General features: G+C 39.2%; 2 protein-coding genes across 8 annotated transcripts in view; one reads left to right on the top strand and one right to left on the bottom strand.

Annotated features, from left to right (window-relative positions):
- Window positions 1-20597, bottom strand: part of Xpnpep3 (X-prolyl aminopeptidase 3) — a 53023-nt gene that overhangs the window by 30755 nt on the left and 1671 nt on the right. For 6 of the 7 annotated variants that reach the window (XR_003483068.2, XM_035440780.1, XM_027404066.2 and 3 more), the window contains exon 2: window positions 11407-11523. Coding sequence is in view for 6 of the 7 variants with exons in the window: in XM_035440780.1 (XP_035296671.1) it covers window positions 11407-11523 (117 nt within the window). In the remaining variant the exon portion in view is untranslated. Of the gene's footprint in view, window positions 1-11406; window positions 11524-13175; window positions 13345-20597 lie in introns of those variants that run through there. The other variant, XM_035440781.1, reaches the window with a different exon arrangement.
- Dnajb7 (DnaJ heat shock protein family (Hsp40) member B7) lies at window positions 15203-16302 on the top strand. Its single transcript, XM_027404070.2, has one exon. The coding sequence runs from the start codon at window positions 15364-15366 to the stop codon at window positions 16300-16302; it is 939 nt and encodes a 312-aa protein (XP_027259871.1). The 5' UTR covers window positions 15203-15363.

Raw genomic sequence — 20597 nt, 5'->3', positions numbered from 1 at the left:
TCATCAAATCACGTCATATCAAGCATTATTCAAAAAATATTTTATTCATTTTTTGTGTATGGATGTTTGCTTGCATATATGGTCTGTGTAGCACATGTGTGCTGGTCCCCTCAAGAGGCAGAAGAAGGTGTTAGATCCCCTGGAAGTGTAATCACAGATGGTTGTGAGCCACCATGTGGATGCTGGAAACTACATCTGGGTCTTCTGCAAGAGTAGTCAGTGCTCTTAATGTCCGGGCCATCTCTTCAGCTTCTTATAGAACATTATTAAGTGCTAGGATATAGTCAAAATTTCCCTGAAATTTCAATGTTAAACACATATTGAAATATCAAATATTCTGATACAGAATAATTAGAATATAGTACACTCTTGATAAGTGTTTGCTAATAATATGTAGTTTTTATTATAAGTTGATAAAATCTTCCTTAATTTCAAGACATCTTAAAAATATCTCTTCTGAATCCTTAAGGCATAATGTATCTTTCCAGTAAGAACTGTCCCTTTTATCTTGTAATTACCATGAACTAGGCAAATTTACTAAAAGCCAAGGTAATGCTATCCACCTGTTGAGGCTTGTGAGAATCAGATAAAGCATGTAGTTCTTTTCTCCCTTTAAGTTTTAAATTACATTAACTTATTCATTCATTAGCTTACTTGTGTGAGTGTGGCCGTGTACATGCCACAGTGTGCATGCAGGGTTCAGAGGACAATCTGCAGAGTCAGGCCTTTCCTTCTACCTGCTGTTCTTAGCAACTGGGTTTGGGTTGTAAGGCTTGGCACCAACAGCCTAACCCACTGAGACATCTTACCGGCACTAAACAAACCATGTGGCCCTTTTCTCTTTTTAGATTGAATTATTTATTTTGAGCCAGGGTTTCTCTGTGTAGCTCTGGCTGTCCTGGAACTTGTGCTGTAGACAAGGCTGGTCTTGAACTCAGAGATCTGTCTCATGAGTGCTGGGATTAAAGGTAAAGGCATGGGCAGCTGCCACCACTACCAGGCTTATGTTATTTCTTTTGAATGAGTGGTTTTCCTGCATGCATGTATGTATGCACGTGTCTGGTACACACAGAGGACACAGAGAGCATCTGATCCCCTCGAGCTAGAACTACGGATGGTTGTTTCATGTGGGTCCTCTGAAAGAGCAAAATGTACTAATGTACTCTAAACTATGAAGCCATTGCTCCAGCCCCCATAAATGTGGTTCTTAAGGATCAAACCCCAAGGAAACTTTATTCTCTTCACTAAACTGCCTAAACTGCATGTGGGTACATAAAAACTTTTGAGGCTAGATTCTCTCTCTCTCTCCCTCTCTCTCTCTCTCTCTCACACACACACAAAAGGTACTAGTTATTAAAAAAGCTCTGTGGGAAAGAGTTATGAGTTGATGACTCAATGAATCTTTAGGAAATGGAAATCACTTGTTTTTATTACAGGTTCCAAAGTAAAAGAACTAATAAAGCAACCATTTAGGGGCTGAAGAGATGGCTCAATGGTCAAGAGTGATCACTGTCTTGTAGAAGACTAAAGTTCAGTTTCCAGCTTCTATGTCTGATGGCTCTTAACTGCCTAGAACTCCAGTTCAAGGGACTCTAACGCCTCTGACCTCCAAATACAAACTCATGTGCACATACCCATACAACTAAAAATAAAAATGTAAAAATTAGAAGGAGTAATTAATCAAAGCGTATCCTTTTGGCCTTCACTGCTGTTGTCAAGAGCCTCATCTGAGGAAAGAAACACACTCACCGTCCAAGAGCACTTTGCCCCACAGCACACCAAGGACAGAGGGAAGTCATTTGCACTACAGACATTTCCATCTTAAGGAAGCTGGAATGTGCTACTTCATAAGACTTGTTAATGTTCCTGTATGTTTCTACCCACATTTCCTTTCTTTGTTCTACATCTAATCAGAGGCTTCCATTGCTTGTGAACATGGTTAAAAAGCACACTGCAAGAGGCTTTTGGTCTTTAGATTCTCCCATGCTCTTTGTTTTCCCAGCTCTCCTGTTGAATTCAGACTGCAGACTCCAAGTCTCAGTTCATGGCCTGAGCTCTGCTTTTTTGTAGCAGCTTTCCAATAATACGAAACAGCTGATATTTTCTGAGTGTTCACTACATGTATAGTACCAACCATGGTGTTCTGGCTCATTTAATCTGTACAATGACTGTGGAGCTATTAATCTCCCTGTAGTAGCCAGTGTCCAAGTGTAAATATGCCAAGACAACTATGGAAAATGCTCTGTGAAAAGGGTACAGAACAAAACCAGACAAGCTTACTTTCTTCATGATGCTCTATTGGGAGTGAGATCAGAACACACTGGAAAGCAGTATTCAACGTGCTCTTGTATACTTGAATTCTAACAAGTATATACTTTTATAATTAATTTCCTAAGAGAAAAACACAGTTAAAAAGGGAAGCCTTGGGCTGGGCATGGTGGTACACACCTTTATTAGGACCTCACAGGCAGGGGATCTTTGTGAGTTCTAGGCCAGGCCAGCCCACTGTGAGACTGTATCAGAAAAAAGAAAAGATATTGGGGCTAGGGGATGTCTCAAACATGAGAACCAACCTGACTTTAAATCCTCAGCTTCCAAGTAAAGAGGTGAGTAAGTCAGTACATGTATAATCACAGTGCTGGAAAGAAAGTGACAGAAGATCCTGGAGACTTGCTGGACTGACCAGCTCCCGATCCAGAGATACCCTGTCTCAAAAAACAAAAAAACAAAACAAAACAACCCCCCCCCCAAACCAGTGTGGAGAATGCTAAAACAAACACCTGAAGTTGGCCTCTGAGTGTGTGCGCATCTTCTTTAACATCACTGGTGTGAACGAACTCACACTTCCGGGCAATTCTCACACTGGCAGGCATTTACACAGCTTCACTTTTTTTCCTGCTATGATAAACATCAATGTGTTTACATCCTGGCAATTTCACGTTCTGTGTACCACTATTTTCTTCCTGCCTTTGCCATTGTTCCCAGAGTGATAAGCTCAACTACAGGATCTTGGAGTTCTCTTAGTAACCATATTCAGCATATGTAACTTGATTATTTATGATCACTCTGGAACTGTCTAGTTTTACTTACTTGTGTAGAACTTAATTGCTGTAGATTCTGCAGTTTGCATTCTATTAACAAAATATGTTTAGGCCAGGCATGGAGAACATGTCTTTGATCCCAGCACTTGGGAGACAGATGCAGACAGAATTCTGTGAGTTCAAGGCCAGCCTGGTCTACACAGGACAGCCAGGGCTAGTGTGGCCCCTCCCTGTCTCAAAAAACAAACAAACAAACAAAACAAAACAAACAAACAAAACCCAACAAAAATCTGAAAAAACTTATTTAATTAAAAATATGTATAACAAAAATTCTTTTCACTTTTTATTGATAAAATTGACAACAAATAAAAAGAGGTAATTGAGGACCTACAGGCTAGTCTCAATCAATCAAAGCTACAGAGAAAGATGATGGACCTACTTGACTCCATCTTAAGATTAAAAGCCATATTGTTACAAGGTCAAAATAAATTCATGTTATTTTGTTTTCTGTAAAACTTGCATTTGACCAGGTCTTGAGCCATTTTCTGGAATTTGACATTTCCACACTTTATACCCTAACCTCCACACTGATAAGATGTTCTGCCAAATAATTTTGAAGTGCTCTGCCAAGTTTGGGGTTTGTAACCCCAAACCCTTGGAAATCCCCTAGTCTTGAAGTTTTCTGGGCTATATAAGTCCCAGTTTTTCCTATGTTCAATGCTATTCTCTCAAACCCCACTTTAGGGAGATAGCCCTGTCTGACAGAAATTTAAACTTGTTTACTTTGACCAAAGAATTTGGGTGATGGTTTTTGCCCTGGCTTGGTGGAATTAACAAAGAACCCATCCCCACATCTTTCTCATTCTGAGACCAAGCCACCGAGTCTCCTAGAAATCGGGCAGAAATCTCAACTCTGTACCAGAGCTAAAGCTTAATGCTCTGACCTAGTCATGCTAAGTTTGCCATTGTTACTCAACAATGGAAATTTCCTAGTTGCCCAAGCAGCAAATGTGTGTATGTGTGAGTGTGCACAAGGGCAAGCAAGATTTTACTGACAGCTCCCTGCAGCAAAGAGAAGTCCTGAGAATGGGCTGCCTTGCAGATGTGCTTTCATAAAAGCAGAGACCAATTATAATCTCAACTTCTGATCCTCCTCCATCTCTAGAGTGGTGGCATTACAGGCAGTATCACCACTTTGTTTTCAAGGTTCTCAGGCAAGCATTCTACCCACTAAGCTGTGTAGTCACAGTCTCACTTACAGCATTTCTTTATGAAATCTAGTTTCCTAAGAAGGATTGCTTGGAAAGTCTTTAAAATATTGGCTATACATTTCCAAGTCTAGTAATTATCTACAGTTTAGAATGATCATTAGCTAAATGCTTTCAAATTTCCAAAATCTCAAAGCAGTAGTCTTTCTCTTCATCTGGTGGGGAGAGTGCAAAGCATTTAGGAATGAACTTTGTACTCCATCAGTAAACTTGGTGGCCTTTGATCACAGAACCAACAGTCTATCTCGACTGAATTTCTTCTGATAAAACTGCTATTTCTGAGTTGGCATTCTGGCATTTTGTGAAACTGTAATTATTAAGGATTAAAGTTAGCATTTTATCTCGTGGAATCAAGTAGAGACAAAGGGGCCCTTCTAATAACATTACTCAACCAATCAAAAGATTAGAGGTCACACAATCAATTCTAAGACTGCAGCCAAGAAGGAAGTGCCTTCAAGACAGTTAGGACTGGGTCTGTTAAGACAGCAAGAAGAACATTCTTCACATTTTGTTAGCCAAGCAGAAAACCCAGAAAGAAAAGAACAATACTGAAAATGGATGGAAAGCTGGAGATTTATGCTGTAATCTAGGTATGTAGTTTAATTATTTCCTGAAACTAATTACACTGATATTTTAAGGTGGTTTATTCTGAAACAAATTATTTAATATTAGGAGTTTTTTACTGTACATAAGGCAGTTTATGAAGTACAAGTCACAGAATGAGGAAAGAAAAAATTATTTTGTGTTTCCTTCATAATGTGAAACACAGGCTTTTGAAAAATGAAATACTCTAAGTAGATTTCATTTGCATATATTGAGTAAAACAAGAGACAGAAAGGGTACATATTGTATCACTAATAGGATAACATCAACAGGCATTATGATCTTAAAACCAGAGGAATGGTTTCCTATGGAAGTGGGGGTCACCCTGTAGGGTATGAGGGGACTGCCTGAGCAATGAACACGTGTTATGCCTTTTGTGTGCATGTGTGCATGCGAGCGCCCTGAGCACATGTGGAGGTCAGAGGACAACTCTGGGTATGTCTTTACCTGCCATCTTGTTTAAGACAGGGTCTTGTCTGCTGCTGCATGTCACAGGCTAGCTGGCCATGAGCTGTAGCAACACTGGGATACAGTACAGTATGGCATCTGGATTGTTCATGTGTTCAAGGGATTTAATCTTAGGGCCTTCTGCTTTGCAGCAAGCACTTTACCCATTGAGCCATCTTCCCTGTCCTCCTTTTGATTTGTCAGATATGCTTCATCTACCCAGGTTGGCCTCAAACTTACTGTGAAGTTGAGGACCTTGAACTACTGATCCTCCTGAGTACAAATTTTAAAAGGTAATAAAATGGTCTATGTATCAACCAAGTTTTTAGGTTATAGTTATGGCCATCTTTGCCAAAACTTCCTCAACAGCAGATATGTATAACTCACTGGACATAAATTTTATCTGATTAAAAACATACACCACTTTCTAAATTTTTGTATTAAGGGAGACTTCTTTCAGGACTGGGGATAGAGTTCAGCATAGAATGTTTCTTTAGCATGAACAAGGCCCTGAGCTTGTTCCACAGTATATACCCTCCAAACAGCAGCAGCAGCAACAAAAACACACACGCAAAAATAAACCAGCAGCCCCAAACTGAGTTGTATTTCTTCTTACGTTGCATGCCAGACTGAAACTATTTCACGATTAGTATTCTCCGTCTTTAGTGTTATAAACTAATGTGTGGTTAAGAATATGGTCTGGGGGTGCTGCTCAGAGGCAGAGCACTTGCCTCGTGACAGCATGTCTAGTACCAGGTACCCCTGGTCAATGTCTCCACATCACCATGAAGGGAAAAGAAAAAAGGAGGCAAGATTTTGGTGTGCTAGGTTCCTAGAGCCTCAGTTTCCTCATCTATAAATCAAATAGTAAATAGTATGTACTTCACAAAGTTGTCAAAAGAAAAAGCAAGTTACCAGAACACAACAATAAATACTATATAAGTACCAGCTTCTAATTGTTACCAAAATTAAGAATTTACATTTTCTAGGTGTGTGGTGTAGCACACAAGTGATACCAGCACCTAAGAGGTCGAGAAAGGAGATACCTTTGGAGGTCAACCTGTGCCACACAGTGAAATCCTGTCTCAAAAATGGCAGACACGTGTGCTTCTTTAATTCCAGAACTCAGAGGCAGCAGCATTTGTAGAACAACGTTATCCTTATGCTATGAAGCAAGTTCAAAGGCATTTGGCCTATATAAAACCCAAACCAAAATCAAAAAATATACTTGAGAGGTTGCCGTCATGGTAATGTAATGGTAGGTAGGACTTTGAAAGAGTAAAAATGACATGGATAGCCACTGCTCACTTCCAGGTAATTATTTGTACAAGTCTCAGGTGTTTGGTTTTCTCATCCAGCAGCAACAAGTCAGAAGTGACCATTCAGTGGTGTGCTGGCTGGGTTTTTATTTTTGGTCAGGTTAACAGAAGTCACAGTCATCTAAGGAGGGAACTTCAATTGAGAAAATGCTTCCACAAGACTGACCTATGGGGTAGTTTTGATGACCAGCACCTACATGGAAGCTTGCAACCATATGTAACTACAGTTTCAGGGGTTTAGTTGCCTCTTATGGCCCCTGCAGGCCCTGCACACATGTGGTGCACAGACACACTAGGGCAAAATAATACATACTTAAAAATAAATACTAAAAATAAAATCAAATAGAAAAGTTTTAAAATTCAGCTCTAGCTGGCAGTTAAAATATAAAGGTAAAATAAAATTATAACATGAATTAAGACATACAGGTAAAAACTATATATAGTCTATCCATCTACAAAGCTTACTGTAAAGAACATATATAGTGTACAGACTTTGTTTTGGATTCAGGGTGTAAAGGCTGTTGTTTAGTAGAGAACATATGTATAGTATTTATAAGGTCCTGGGTCTGGTCCCTAACACAAGGAAAACTCTAATTCCAGGGGATCTGATATCCAATGCCCTCTACTGATCTCCATAGACAGCGCGCGCGCGTGCGCGCACATACACACACACACACACACACACACACACACACGCACGCACGCACGCACGCACGCACGCACGCACGCACGCACGCACGCACGCACGCACGCACGCACGCACGCGCGCCAAGTATTCATACACATAACAATAAATCTAACAAAAACAACAAAACAGATGGTGGGTGTGGTGCTACACACCTGTAGTCCTAGTACTTGGGGAGGTGAAATAGGAAAACCACTCATGAGTACCAGACCATAGAGGGCTACAAAGAAGATTCTGTCTCAAAGCGAACACTATTATTTCCCATACCACTTTCCTTTCTAACCCATAAGAATTTCGTGACTTGCTTAAATGTGATAAAGTACGTCTATGGGGTCTTGGTAGGTACATTTTCTTTGACAAAAGCTCACCCAATGGTTTTAACACATTTGAAAGGTTTTTGATTAGTCATTTCTTGTGCACAACATTTTAATCTTTTTCACTTTCTTTTTGAGACAGGTTCTCATTGTGTAGATCAAGATGGCCTTGAACTCACAGAGAACCACCTGTTTCTGCCTTCTGAGTGCCTGGATTAAAGGCACACTATACCTAACATTTAAATCTTTTAAACAGTATTAAGACAGCAATAGCAGCAGCAAAAACAACAACAAAACCAACTCATATAATCCCACCAAGACAGTGTCTTTAACTTTCCAGATATTTATTTTATTTTGAGACAGGATTTCACTATGTAGCTCTACGTGTCCTGGAACTCATTATGTAGTCCAACGTGGCCTTGAACTCACAGAACTCCACCTGCCTCTGCCTCTGCCTCTGCCTCCTGAGTGTTGGGATTAAAGGCATTTGCTACCATGCCTGGCCTTTTCAGATTTGCAAAAAACTATTTATTTATTTATTTATTTATTTATTTATTTATTTATTTATTTGTGTGTTTGAATGTTTTGTCTGTATGTATGCCTGTGTATCACATGTGTGCTTGGTGCCCTTGGAGTCCAGAAGAGTGAGTCAGATACTCTGGGACTTGAGTTTCAAACAGTTGTGAGCCACCATGTGGGTGCTGAGAATCAAATGCGGGTCCTCTGGAAGAGCAGTCAGTGCTCTTAACCACTGAGCCATCTCTGCAGTACATTCCAGATATTAATGTCATTTATCTTTCAAAAGTTGCTTTTTAAGAATGCTCTTCTTCTTTAGGGGAGAACTTATTTAAATTACCTGAAAGATAAGGTTTGCAACTGATTTAGGAACTTTTAAGGGGAGACAATTTGGGAATGTGAATCTTTAACTCAACAGTATTTTTCTGAGGAGTGGGATTATTAGTACTAAAGTATTCTCTTCTATATTCTATGTCTCATGTGTAGGACTCATTTAACAGGAAAAGGATTGACATGCTCTGCTAAAGTTGTAAGTTATAGGTACTACTGTTAATGATGTCAAATGTGAGGCCTTTTGGAGCAATATCACAGCTGACAAAAATTTATTCTTTAAGTTGACCAGTTATATGCAAGTTTTTATGTAGCTCTGGTTGTGCTGGAGCTTGTTATGTAGACTAGGCTAGCCTCTAACTCACAGAGAACCTCCTCCCTTTGCTTCTAGGATTAAAGGTATGTGCTATCACTACTGGTTAAGACAGGGTAAAAAAAATGCGCGTATGTCTGTGTGTGGGTAAGTGTACATGATTCATGCTTCAGATAGTTTCCCTGTAAGATCTGCATGCTTAATGGCAGGGCAGATGGTCCCTTTAAACTGTATGATTTTCATGATTTTATGTATGCATGTATGTAAGCATGCATACATGTGCTTGTATGTGCCTATGCTATTGACCTTTGCTCCTAACACAATACTTTGACCAGATACTGGTATAATACTGAAGAGTAGCCACATACTTCCAAGCATAACAGCTCATATTTCTGTGGCAAAAAAAAAAAAAAAAAAAAAGCAAACTTTCTGACTCCCACATGTAAACTGTGAACAAGAGGAGAGAATATACAAAAAGTATGAATCTTCATTCACAAAAAACTATTCAAAGTATTCCCCACCCCCTCAATTTTTCTATACAGGATTTCTCTGTATAGCCCTGCTGTCCTGGAGAGTGTAGACCAGGCTGGCCTTGAACTCACAGAGATCCACCTGCCTCTGCCTCCTGAATGCTGGGATTAAAGGCGTGTACCACCAGGCTTCTATTTTTCTCTTATTTAAGGAAATTTTCATGTTATTTGTGATGGGCATTGAGACTGAGTATTAATATCAAGTTTCAAGTTGTTTTAATCATTTTTCTTTTTTCAGAACAATATTCAGATCTGTGACAAAGGTAAAAGTAAAAAAAAAAATTGTACATAATGTGGAGAGCAAAGCAATTTAGACATGAAGTGATTTATCTTCCTATGATTGTGAGGCTCAAGGCCTGGGAAATGCAGCTTACCACATAAAATATTTCACCACAAGAAATCAATCATTTCAAAGCTGGTAAATTTAAGTACCAATTCTATCCTTGCTTCTCCTTTTAAACAGAAACTACAGGTAGGTCAGTAGGGTAAAAATGTCTTTAGTATCAACTGGACTACTATTATGCTTACCTTACAGCTTTGAAAAACTGATTTCTTGTGTGTTTCAGTGGTGAGCTGCATTTCCTGAGTGTCAGCCAACTTCCTGCAGGAATTCCAGTCTGATGAAGAATCAGCCAAAGGAAGTCCTCACTAAGAGACACACTGGTATCATTCACTGAGTGGAAACAGTGAAAGAGTAACATATTTCTAAAGGGAATTTACATTATTAACACTTGTGCTTTCATAGAAACTTACAGAAATATACATTTATCTTCCCATGGAGGAAGGAATAAGTAATTTTTCTCAAAAATCTGACTTTTCCTACAAAAGCATTTGGTTTTACCCTGCTTTATTCCCATCTCCAGAATGCTATTGATAAACACACCATTGCCTTCCTAAACACAAAACAGTTTCAAGTATTTTTTTGTTTGTTTGTTTTCTTTTCTTTTTCTTTTTGACAGGGTTTCTCTGTGGCTTTGGAGGCTGTCCTGGAACTCACTCTTGTAGACCAGGCTGGTCTCGAACTCGCAGAGATCCACCTGCCTCAGTCTCCCGAGTGTTGGGATTAAAGGCCTGTGCCACCACTGCCTGGCTCAGTTTCAAGTCTTAATTTGAGCAATTGTGATGGCACCTGTTCTAGCAGCAACTCTAGAAACAGAAGAAACCTTCACAGTCTTTTGTATGACCTTTATCAACTGAGTCGGACACTTCTCACAGTGACAAGCATCCAGAAATTTTGTTCAACCTACATTGAAGTAATTCTGTTAAAGCAAAATTTCAAATGAACACTTAACATTTTAAATAGAAACAAAAGATCAACAGAAAATGGTTATAGAAACTACAACTTAAAATTTCTGGTTAAAAATTCCTGAAATTTGAGGCTAGACATGGTAAGTGGTTAAAAGCATTGGTTGCTTTTTTAGAGACCCGAGTTCAGTACCCAGTACCAACATGGTGGTTTACAACCTGCTCTAAGTTTAGTTCTAGGGGATACAATGGCCTCTTCTAGTGTAAGAGGCACATAAGTGGTACACAGATATACATGAAGGCAAAATACCCATACCTATAAAAAGAATCCTGAACTATAAACTTCTTTTTTTATTTTTAAAGATTTATTTATTTATTATATATACAGTGTTCAGCCTGCATGTATGCCTGTAGGGCGCCAAATCTCATTACAGATGGTTGTGAGCCACCATGTGGTTGCCAGGAATTGAACTCAGGAACTCTGGAAGAGCAGTCAGTGCTGTTAAACTCTGAGCCATCTCTCCAGCCCCAAAATATATACTTCTTACTGGTTATTCTGAACTATAGTTTATTGCATTTATTGTTCTAGACTGGATGTCAATATAATACCAGAGCTCCACAGACTCATCTAAACTTAATTAAAATAAGATTAAAACTTCAATCCCTCAGGCACATTAACAACACTATCAGTGTATAATCATGACACACAATTAGTGAGAAAAAATTTTAATACTCAGCATTATTCTAGACAGAGCATCTAAACAGAGAGGTGGTTGTTATAGTCAAAGGCCTTACCTGGCCTGAGGAGGTGTGGATGTGTAACTGGGCTGGGCTGGCCTAAGTACCGGTTTGGAATCTTCTTCTGCACAGGCTGGAGGGAGGAGTACCTTTGATATAAACATGACATGCATCCTGAAGAAAGAAAAACAAAGGATGCAATGGAACATCTTCACAGCAAGCACACTTGTATCTATTCCCAGCAGTTTGGATCCTCACAAAATACACATTAGCATTTCTTTCCTCCTCCTTCCAATATGTTTGTAGCTCTTTCTCTATGCCAGCCTGTATTTGACCCTAAGAAACACAGAAAAGATCTTTACTTCCACACTTTAGACCACCAAGTAGAAGGTGCCTTCTCCAAACATGTAACATAATATGAATATATAAATAAGGGGCTACGGAAAAAAAATAAGGGGCTATGAGTAGGAAGAGGAGGAATGAGTAAAAGCAAACAAGGGTCAGAAAGGAATTCAGGGGTAGCCTGAGGCTATGTTCTAAAATTTGGAAAAATAGAACTAACATTTTTACTAAGATTATGTTAGCTATAAGAAAACAAGTACTTGCTATTGTATTTAATCTTGGAATGTTAAGTCTGATAAAGTAATGTGTGAAAAAATTCTTAGTCATAGCTGACATACAATGTGAACACGGTTAGCATTAATTAAACTATTTTATTTAGGATACAACTGGAACACATGCTAAGCAAGACGTAAGAGTAGACTGCCCTCATAGTCAAAATGAAGTACAGTGGAGATGAGACAAGACAGAACATTACAATACCGTATAATAAAGAGCTAGACTCATAAACACAGCAACTGTTGCTATCTTAAGATGGGTACAATCACAAGGAGAGACACATAGAGTCGTTCATAAGAGATATCTGTGTGAGACTGCAGAAGGTGATGCTTGCTCTCAACAGAAATCACTCAAGTTACTTCCCCTTGAGATGGGGGAAGTGAAAAGCTAGTTCATGAATGTCATCACAGCAAGCTACCACCACCAGGCCTAAATACAAGTTTAAAAACCTCCAGAGAAATAACCTTCTCAAGAACACAGCAGTGTTTGCTCCTTAGAGTTTCTAGCAGGGGAAGGACACATGAGAGGATGACTGAGAGTATGAGCATACCAATGGGGGGAAAGGAATACAATTGTATGAAGAGAAGGAATAAAATTACAAGTCAGAGGCTGAACCAGGCGTTGGTGGCACAAGCCTTTAATTCCAGAACTCGGGAGGCAGAGGTAGGCGGATCTCTAAGTTCGGGGCCAGCCTGGTCTACACAGAGAGAGTTCCAGGACAGCCAGGACCACATAGTGAAAACCTGTTTTGAAAAAACAAAAACAAAACAAAACCAAGCAAACAAAAAAGAAGTCTGAGTTGGGCTGTAACTCAAAGGTACAGCACTTAACTTTCACATGCTAGGCTCTGGATCAATCCCCAGCAGTGCTAACCAGACAAACTCTAAGGTCATCTCCCGCAAGCTTCTCTCTCTCTCTTTCCCGCTTGTTAGTGATATTTTCATTTATTTTACTTTTAGTAATGCATTTTTTCTTTCCATACATGACTGGACATATTTTTTGCTTTTAAAATTAACAGTCACAAAGAAAGGAACAGTGGTTTACTTTTGTAATCAAAGTGACCACACTGCTGAATCTTAAGGCCTCAACAATGTTACATCATACCATTTTGACTCAACAGTAAGGCCTTCTGTTTTCTTTCTGGTGAAGAGTGATTTTTGTTTCTCTAGTAGTTTCCATTGGTTAGGTAGTCACGACAAATGGCTTACCACCACTCTTGCTGTGCTTCAAGAGATCTTCCAGGTGAACCCTCATTTTCAGTGCAACAGCTGCTGGCAATCTTTCAGCAAGTTTGGACCTCAGGACTTCTCTACCTGGGCTGGCCCAGGAGTCCTGGGCTTCATTCTGCTCAACGATAGTCCTGAAATCTCATGGACATTCTCTGTGTCATTTCATTTATTTTTTAAAGATTTATTTATTTATTTATTTATTTTGTATATACTGTTCTGCCTGCATGTATGCCTGCTGGCCAGAAGAGGGTACCAGATCTCATTACCATGTGGTTGCTGTGAATTGAACTCAGGACTTTTGGAAGAGCAGGCAGCGCTCTTAACTGCTGAGCCATCTCTCCAGCCCTCTCTGCATCATTTTAAATATTTCTGTAAGTGAAGTTCTGAACAGGTAACCTCTTCAGGCTTCACCTCTCTTGTGAAGTCTTTAACACACTCTAAAAAGCAGGTTTCTGTTAAGTTTATTGTAGGTTCCCAGGAACTCCTTAAACTGTTTTATCTGGTCAGATTCTGGTATCTATGCAGCAACATTCCTTCAGTACATTTATTAATCACTTAGCCTCAGGCTCTTGCATCCAACCCCAGCACTGGGCTGAGGAGCTGTGATACAGCCCCCTCCCAAGTTTCTATAACCAATGTGAAAAAGCCCTCTGCTCTGTCCACATTCTTCTCATTTGTTTTTGAGAACATAAAGGTAGTAATTTAAGATACCACATTTTCTCAAGATGTTTTATGCATTTTGTTGGTGTTGAGACAGGGTCTCTTTACATAGCCCTGGCTGTCCTGGAACTCATTATGAGATAAGGCTGTCCTCCAACACACAGAAATCCACCTACCTGTCTCCAGAGTGCTGAGATTAAAGGCAGGCATCCCCTGAGTGTGTCCAGTATTTTATGCAATTTGTATAACCTTCTTATTTAGTTTTTGAGACAGGGTCTTCTGTAGTGTAGGCTTGCCTGGAACCCTCCATAGTCCTCCCATCTCAGCCTTCTATGTTGGAATTACAGGCATGAAGTACCTTACTCTTTTTGTATCCCATTACAATAGAAAATTAGTTGTTTTATTCACCATAAGTTAAAACTGCCTAGTATAAAGTAGCTATAATGAATACATAAATGTATAGCTTCTAAGAGCTTTATTTCACACTTTTCCTTTTCCTTCTGGAAAATAGGGCCACAGTCACAGTACATAGCATGGGCTCTGTGGCTTTTACCTGTGTTTTTATAATAAACATTAAGTAGGTACAGACCCTATCATCTCAAATGACTCACTGCTGGCAGAAAGCTTGAAGAGTAAGCTACTAGCACGTCTTCTTTGATACCATAGCCCAGGGTGTCTCTCACACTAGTTTATCCATTTGGTGTATCTTCCATCATAGTTTTTATTATAATTAAATTACTTATTTAAATCTTCTATTGTGTGTATGTCTTCTGACTGCAATAAGTTCCTTAGCTGCTTGAATACACTCCCCTCACAAAGTTTTCTAAGTCTTTATTTTTCTAAATCAAAACATAGAAGCTGGGCCATGGTGTCACTCACCTTTAATTCTAGCACTCGGGAAGCAAAGACAGGAGGATCTCTGAGTTCAAGGCCAACCTGGTCTAGAGAGTTAGTTTCAGGATAGCCAGGCCTACACAGAACAACCTTGTCTCAAAACAAACCAACCAACAAAAAACCAAAAAATAAAAACCAACAAAAAAGCAAACAAACCAGACCAGTCAATCAACCAACCAACAAAAACCAGAAGAACTGCAATAATTAAGGCTCAGTAATCTGGAAGTCAGAATATATAAGAGGGATGCTGTGGCTAATAGTACAGATCACACTGACGCACTATCCAGAGCTTCCAGGAAGATATGGGAGAAACAGCAGAGGTGGTTCAGCACAGAGTGACTCTGGAGAAATTGCATTTGGAAGATTCAAACCCTATCTCTACCTCAGTATGACACCATAATGCATCTCTGACATATGCTTATCCCTCTGCTTGTCACATAATCAGAACCCTCAAATCTTTCAGCAGTGGCCCACAGCACTAATACTACCTTCAATATAAAAATGTGCCTGTTTGTAGTCACTTCTACCATCACCAGCAGCAACAGAGCCTGAGCTGCAAGGAAAACACAGTGCTCACTATTAAGGGTGTTTGTTTCTAATACTCTGTCTAACTATGGTGGACTACTATGAAGTTCTAGGAGTGCAGAGATACGCATCAACAGAGGACATTAAAAGAGCTTACCGTAAAGTGGCACTTAAATGGCATCCTGATAAAAATCCAGAAAACAAAGAGGAAGCAGAACAAAAATTCAAAGAAGTTGCTGAGGCATATGAAGTATTATCTAACAGTGAAAAACGGAATATTTATGACAAATATGGCAAGGAAGGATTAAATGGAGGTGGAAGTCATCTTGACGATGAAAGTGAGTATGGTTTCACATTCCATAAGGCAGATGATGTCTTTAAGGAAATTTTTGGTGAAAGGGACCCGTTTTCATTTCACTTCTTTGAGGACTCGCTTGAGGACCTTCTGAGCAGCTCAAGGATCGCTAATGAAAGCAGAAGCCAAGGCATAGGATCCCCTTTCTCCCGTGCACGTGCCTGTGACCACTCAGTGTTTGCCAGGCTGTCCTCTTATGACACAGGATATACGTCTTATGTTTCACTGGGGCATGAGAGCCTTGCTTCATTCTCTTCCCTGGCATTTGATGATACTGGGATGGGCAATTGCATACCAATTACACATTCAGGCAAAATTGTTAATGGAAGAAATATCAATACAAGGAAAACTTTTGAGAAGCATCAAGAAAGAGAAGCTGAAGATGATGTTGAGTTGAGATCCTTTCTTGTAAATAGTGTGGCAGATGAAGAGGGCTTTGCAGGAAAACATAACTGGAGAAGACGGGCATTCAACAGTTACTCACCAAATTACTACAGTCCCCCAAATATATCTCAATATAATTTTGTGGACAATAATGAACAAAGTACACCTTGGGTCACCACCAAGAAGGATCCTTCCATTTTCTCAGCAGGATTCAAAGAAGGTGGCAGGAGAAAAAAGAAGAAGCATAAAGAGGGGCAGAAGAAGAAGCCAAACAAAAGGAATCGCTAATTGACTCTTTAAACACATTATGATCATATAACATTTGAACACCACACTTTTGTGTGTTTTGGTTTTTTTTATAGATAATATTTGTTAATATTATGTAAGAGTAGGTAGTCATCGTCCCGTCCCCCTTCCCAAGTATGTGTGTTCATTTTGTTTTTGAGACAAGGTCTCCACTAGGTAGTCCAGGCTGGCGTGGAGCTTGCTAAAGAAACAAGGATGGCCTCAAACTTACAGAGGTCTACCTATCTTTGCCTCTCAGTTGCTGAGATTGAAGGTGTGCACTACCATACCTGGCTTTTTTAACCAAGATTGTGGACATTTGGCCAGTGTGAAACCTTATGTCAGAAAAAAGATGAATTTGTGGCAATAATGATTTTAAAACTATGGAAAACTGCAAAGTTTTTTTTTTTTAACATTTTGTTTTTGAGCTGTTTGAGCAAAAAATACTTTTCAGTGGACTTTGTAACCTATTTAATTCCTTTAATTAATACCATCACAAATCCCTGGCAAATGTACATAGCATTAGGAGATGAACACCTACTAAAAAACATAGGTTCAGACTATAACATGTATTTTGAGTTTGAAATAATGAGACATATTTGCACAAAGATGTTCACAGCAGCTCTATTCATAGTATCTAAGAGACAGAAGCAACCAGATGCTCATCAGGAGCCCAAGATATTAACAAAAACCATTGAACAGTCACACTTGTGAGTATTTGCATGCACATGAACACCCCCCCTACACGAACACACCCACCCACACCCACACGCCAACACACACCTGCACACTTGAGTACACACAAACACACACATATGCACACACAAGTACATACACGCATACACAGACACGCAGGCACACACACATGTTCTCGTTCTCTCTCTCTCAGAAAAAATCCTGGCATACTGCCTGCCTCTGTGGCTTAGTTGTTTTCTGAGGGCAGTTTTAACTGAAAAAAAAAAAAAATCTTGTCATTAGCTACACTATACATGAGCTTTTGGAATACTAAAATCTTAAGATGGTAAGTGAAATAAGCCAGTTACTAATAGACAAATACTGAATGAATAATGTTAACACAGTATCTAAAGCAGTCTAATTCAGACAGGAGGTGGAAAAGAGGTTATTTTGTAGGTACAAAGCTTCAGACCTGCAAAATAAAAACATTCTGGAACCCCACTTCTCAACAATGTAAATATACTAATACCAATGAACTGCACATTAAAAAATATCTAATATGGTAAACTAAATTTAATGTGTATTATACTACAATTAAAAATGTCTAGTATTATTCCAGATTCCTTGGAACAACCTGGCTATCATGAGCTGCAGGCTATCAGTCACTCTCTCCCCAGATATGAAACCTTATTTTATCTTGTCTGTATGTAGGATCTACAAATGTGTTACTGTAAAATACCCAGAGCCATTTCATTTAAGAATCATGTTGGTAGAAAAAAAACTGTGAGTTACAAACATATTAGAAACCAAACAAATGGTTTGAACTAAATACTCTATTAAACTTGCCTTTTAAAAAATAACTTTTGCCGGGTGTTGGTGGCACACACCTTTAATCCCAGCACTCGGGAGGCAGACGATGTCTGTGAGTTCCAGTCCAGCCTGGTCTCCAGAGCGAGTGCCAGGATAGGCTCTAAAGCTACACAGAGAAACCCTGTCTTGAAAAACCAAAAAAAACCCCAAACAACAACAACAACAACAAAAAACCCTTTTACTTCAACACTGTTATGTCTTAGCTTTCTGTAATATTTTCATCTTCATGATGCTGCTTCTCAATATTCTTTTCATTGAACATTACTATTTGAGGGCCTACTACTTGCTGAGCAGGGTTAGGTATGTGATGTACACATAGCACTAAGCAAACAAAAGTCACCAAGTCTACAAACTGGAGATAGATAAGTAAAGCAGGATCTGCTAGCTTCTTTAGTTTCTTGATTAAAGAGGTAGAGTAAAGAAATTTTGGAGTTTAGGACACAAATTTTTGTTTTGCTTTTCAAGACAGGGTTTCTAGATCCGGCTGTCCTAGAACTTGATTTGTAACCAGGATGGCCTCAGTCTTGAACTCAAGAGATCCATCAGCCTCTGCCTCCCAAGTGCTGAGATTAAATGTGTGTGTTACCACTTCGTGACATATGTGAGCATATGTGAGCTTTTGTTTTGTATTGTCTGATTCTCAGTGGGGAGGAAAGGTAATATATCCTTTAGGAGAAAATGGGGACAATTAGCACCCAAAGTTGTTTTCAGAAAATAAAATCATAAAAGCTTAGGGCATTTTTAAATGCGACTTACATAAAATGTGTCCTTTAGTAAGATTAGTCTGTCTCCATGCAGGATTAAGGTTTAAAAAGAAAGAAAGGAAGAAAGAAAGAAAGAAAGAGAAAATCCATTTCAAGAACCAAACCCCAACATCTCAGAAACAGTAAGACTGTAATGATAGGTCCTTTAAATCATCTCTCTTTTCTTCTATGAGATTTTCATGTAGCTGAGGCTGGCCTTGAACTTGCTATGAAGTCAAGGGTGAACATGAACCTCTGACCCTCCTGCCTCTATCTTCTAAGTGCTGGAATTACAGGAATGTGTCACTATATCTGACCATTTATCCACTTTTATCTAAAAATTCAGATTTAATTATCTTTCTCTATAGAAAAAAAAAAAAAAAGGGCCAGGCAGTGATAGTGCCTGCCTTTACCTCAGGAAAGTGGGCTCAATGGACAAATACATTTTGCCAATCATTGCTAAATATATCATCTCCCTTTTAGAACTTAAGGCCATTGGGAGTGTACAGATTGCAGCTTATGCATTTGACCAAATAATCCTTTTGATATAAATACCTTAAAATACCCAGGAAAATATTTCAAAGAATTACCATCCATATAAAAAGAAAATGCTGAGTACCACCACTGTTCTTAGTGTTCTGTGGTTGAGACAACATTTGCTGTCCAGATGATCCTCACAATCTGCTTGGTGAGACTTTCAAGTCTCAAATCTCTTTTAGAGGTGTGTCTGCATCTTCCTTCTCCACAACAGGGAACCCTTATTTCATCAGTGCATGCTATACCGCAGTTATTTGCCTTTTTATCAGCTTATCATGAGGAGAGAAACTTTTTAGTGTTTAAATTTGGTGCTCAAGTTTTGAAGTTAACTTCCTTTCTTATGTCAGCTTTAATATGTATCTTAAACGACTTACATAAGAAAATGCAACTTTTTAGCCGGGCGTTGGTGGCGCATGCCTTTAATCCCAGCACTAGGGAGGCAGAGGCAGGTGGATCTCTGTGAGTTCGAGACCAGCCTGGTCTAAAGAGCTAGTAACAGGACAGCCTCCAAAGCCATAGAGAAACCCTGTCTTGAAAAACAAAACAAAACAAAAGAAAAAGCAACTTTTTAATGTACAACTGGTAGTTTATTTAGCTTCTCATATGACTAGCAGCATATCCCATCTAATAAATCAACTAAGTGGACTTTAAATTACCAACATTTGCAGGGCTGGGGGTGTATAGCTCAGTAGTAGAGTCAGTGCTTATTTTTGGCCAAGCTCCAGGTTCAATCCCCATCACCCACAATCAACCAACCAAAATAAAAAAAACTACTCTCACTTCAGATATGCATGCCTTCTTCAAGTGAGAAAGTTTTTTTTTCTCTCTCTCTCTCCCCCTCTCTTTTTGAGACAGGGTCTTAATTATGTATCTCTGGCTGTCCTGGAACTCACTATGTAGACCAGGCTGGCCTCAAAGTCAGAGATCCACCTGCGTCTGCCTCCTTAGTTCTGGGATAAAAGAGTGCACAACACTTCTTATGGCAGCCAATAGTCTAATTTAGAACACTTGTTCTCAAACCGTGGGTCATGACCCCTTTGGGGGTTAAGACTCTTTCACAGGGGTCCCATATCAGATTAGATATTTATATATGGGTCATAACAGCAAAATTGTAGTTATGAAATAGCAACGAAAATAATTGTATGGTTGGGGTCACCACATGAACCGTATTAAGGGGGGCGAAGCTTAGGAAGGTTGAAAATCACTGCTCTAGAGCCTTTCTAAAGGACAACCAAATGTAGCTGGGGAGGTAGGTTCTGGGAGGAGCGGTGAATGATTAAAATACATTGTATGGAAGTCTCAAAGAATTAATAAAAATATATTAAAAAAAAGAAGAGAAACCAACACCACAGATATTCCAAGTCCTAGTCACAAGAAAGTTAAACCACGGATAACAATACTTACAGGGAAATGCATTCCTATCTTCCCAAATCCCTGGGTCAAGTCTAATCACTCAGCCACAGTGTCATTTGT

The sequence above is a fragment of the Cricetulus griseus genome, chromosome 2 (genome assembly GCF_003668045.3).
Source record: "Cricetulus griseus strain 17A/GY chromosome 2, alternate assembly CriGri-PICRH-1.0, whole genome shotgun sequence".
NCBI classification, from domain to species: domain Eukaryota; kingdom Metazoa; phylum Chordata; class Mammalia; order Rodentia; family Cricetidae; genus Cricetulus; species Cricetulus griseus.
The sequence above is the reverse complement of the archived record's forward strand: the minus strand, read 5'-3'. Positions and strand labels throughout refer to the sequence as shown.

Excerpts from the sequence above, each read along its gene's own strand:
- Dnajb7 (XM_027404070.2), top strand. The coding sequence starts at position 15,364 with ATGGTGGACTACTATGAAGTTCTAGGAGTGCAGAGATACGCATCAACA.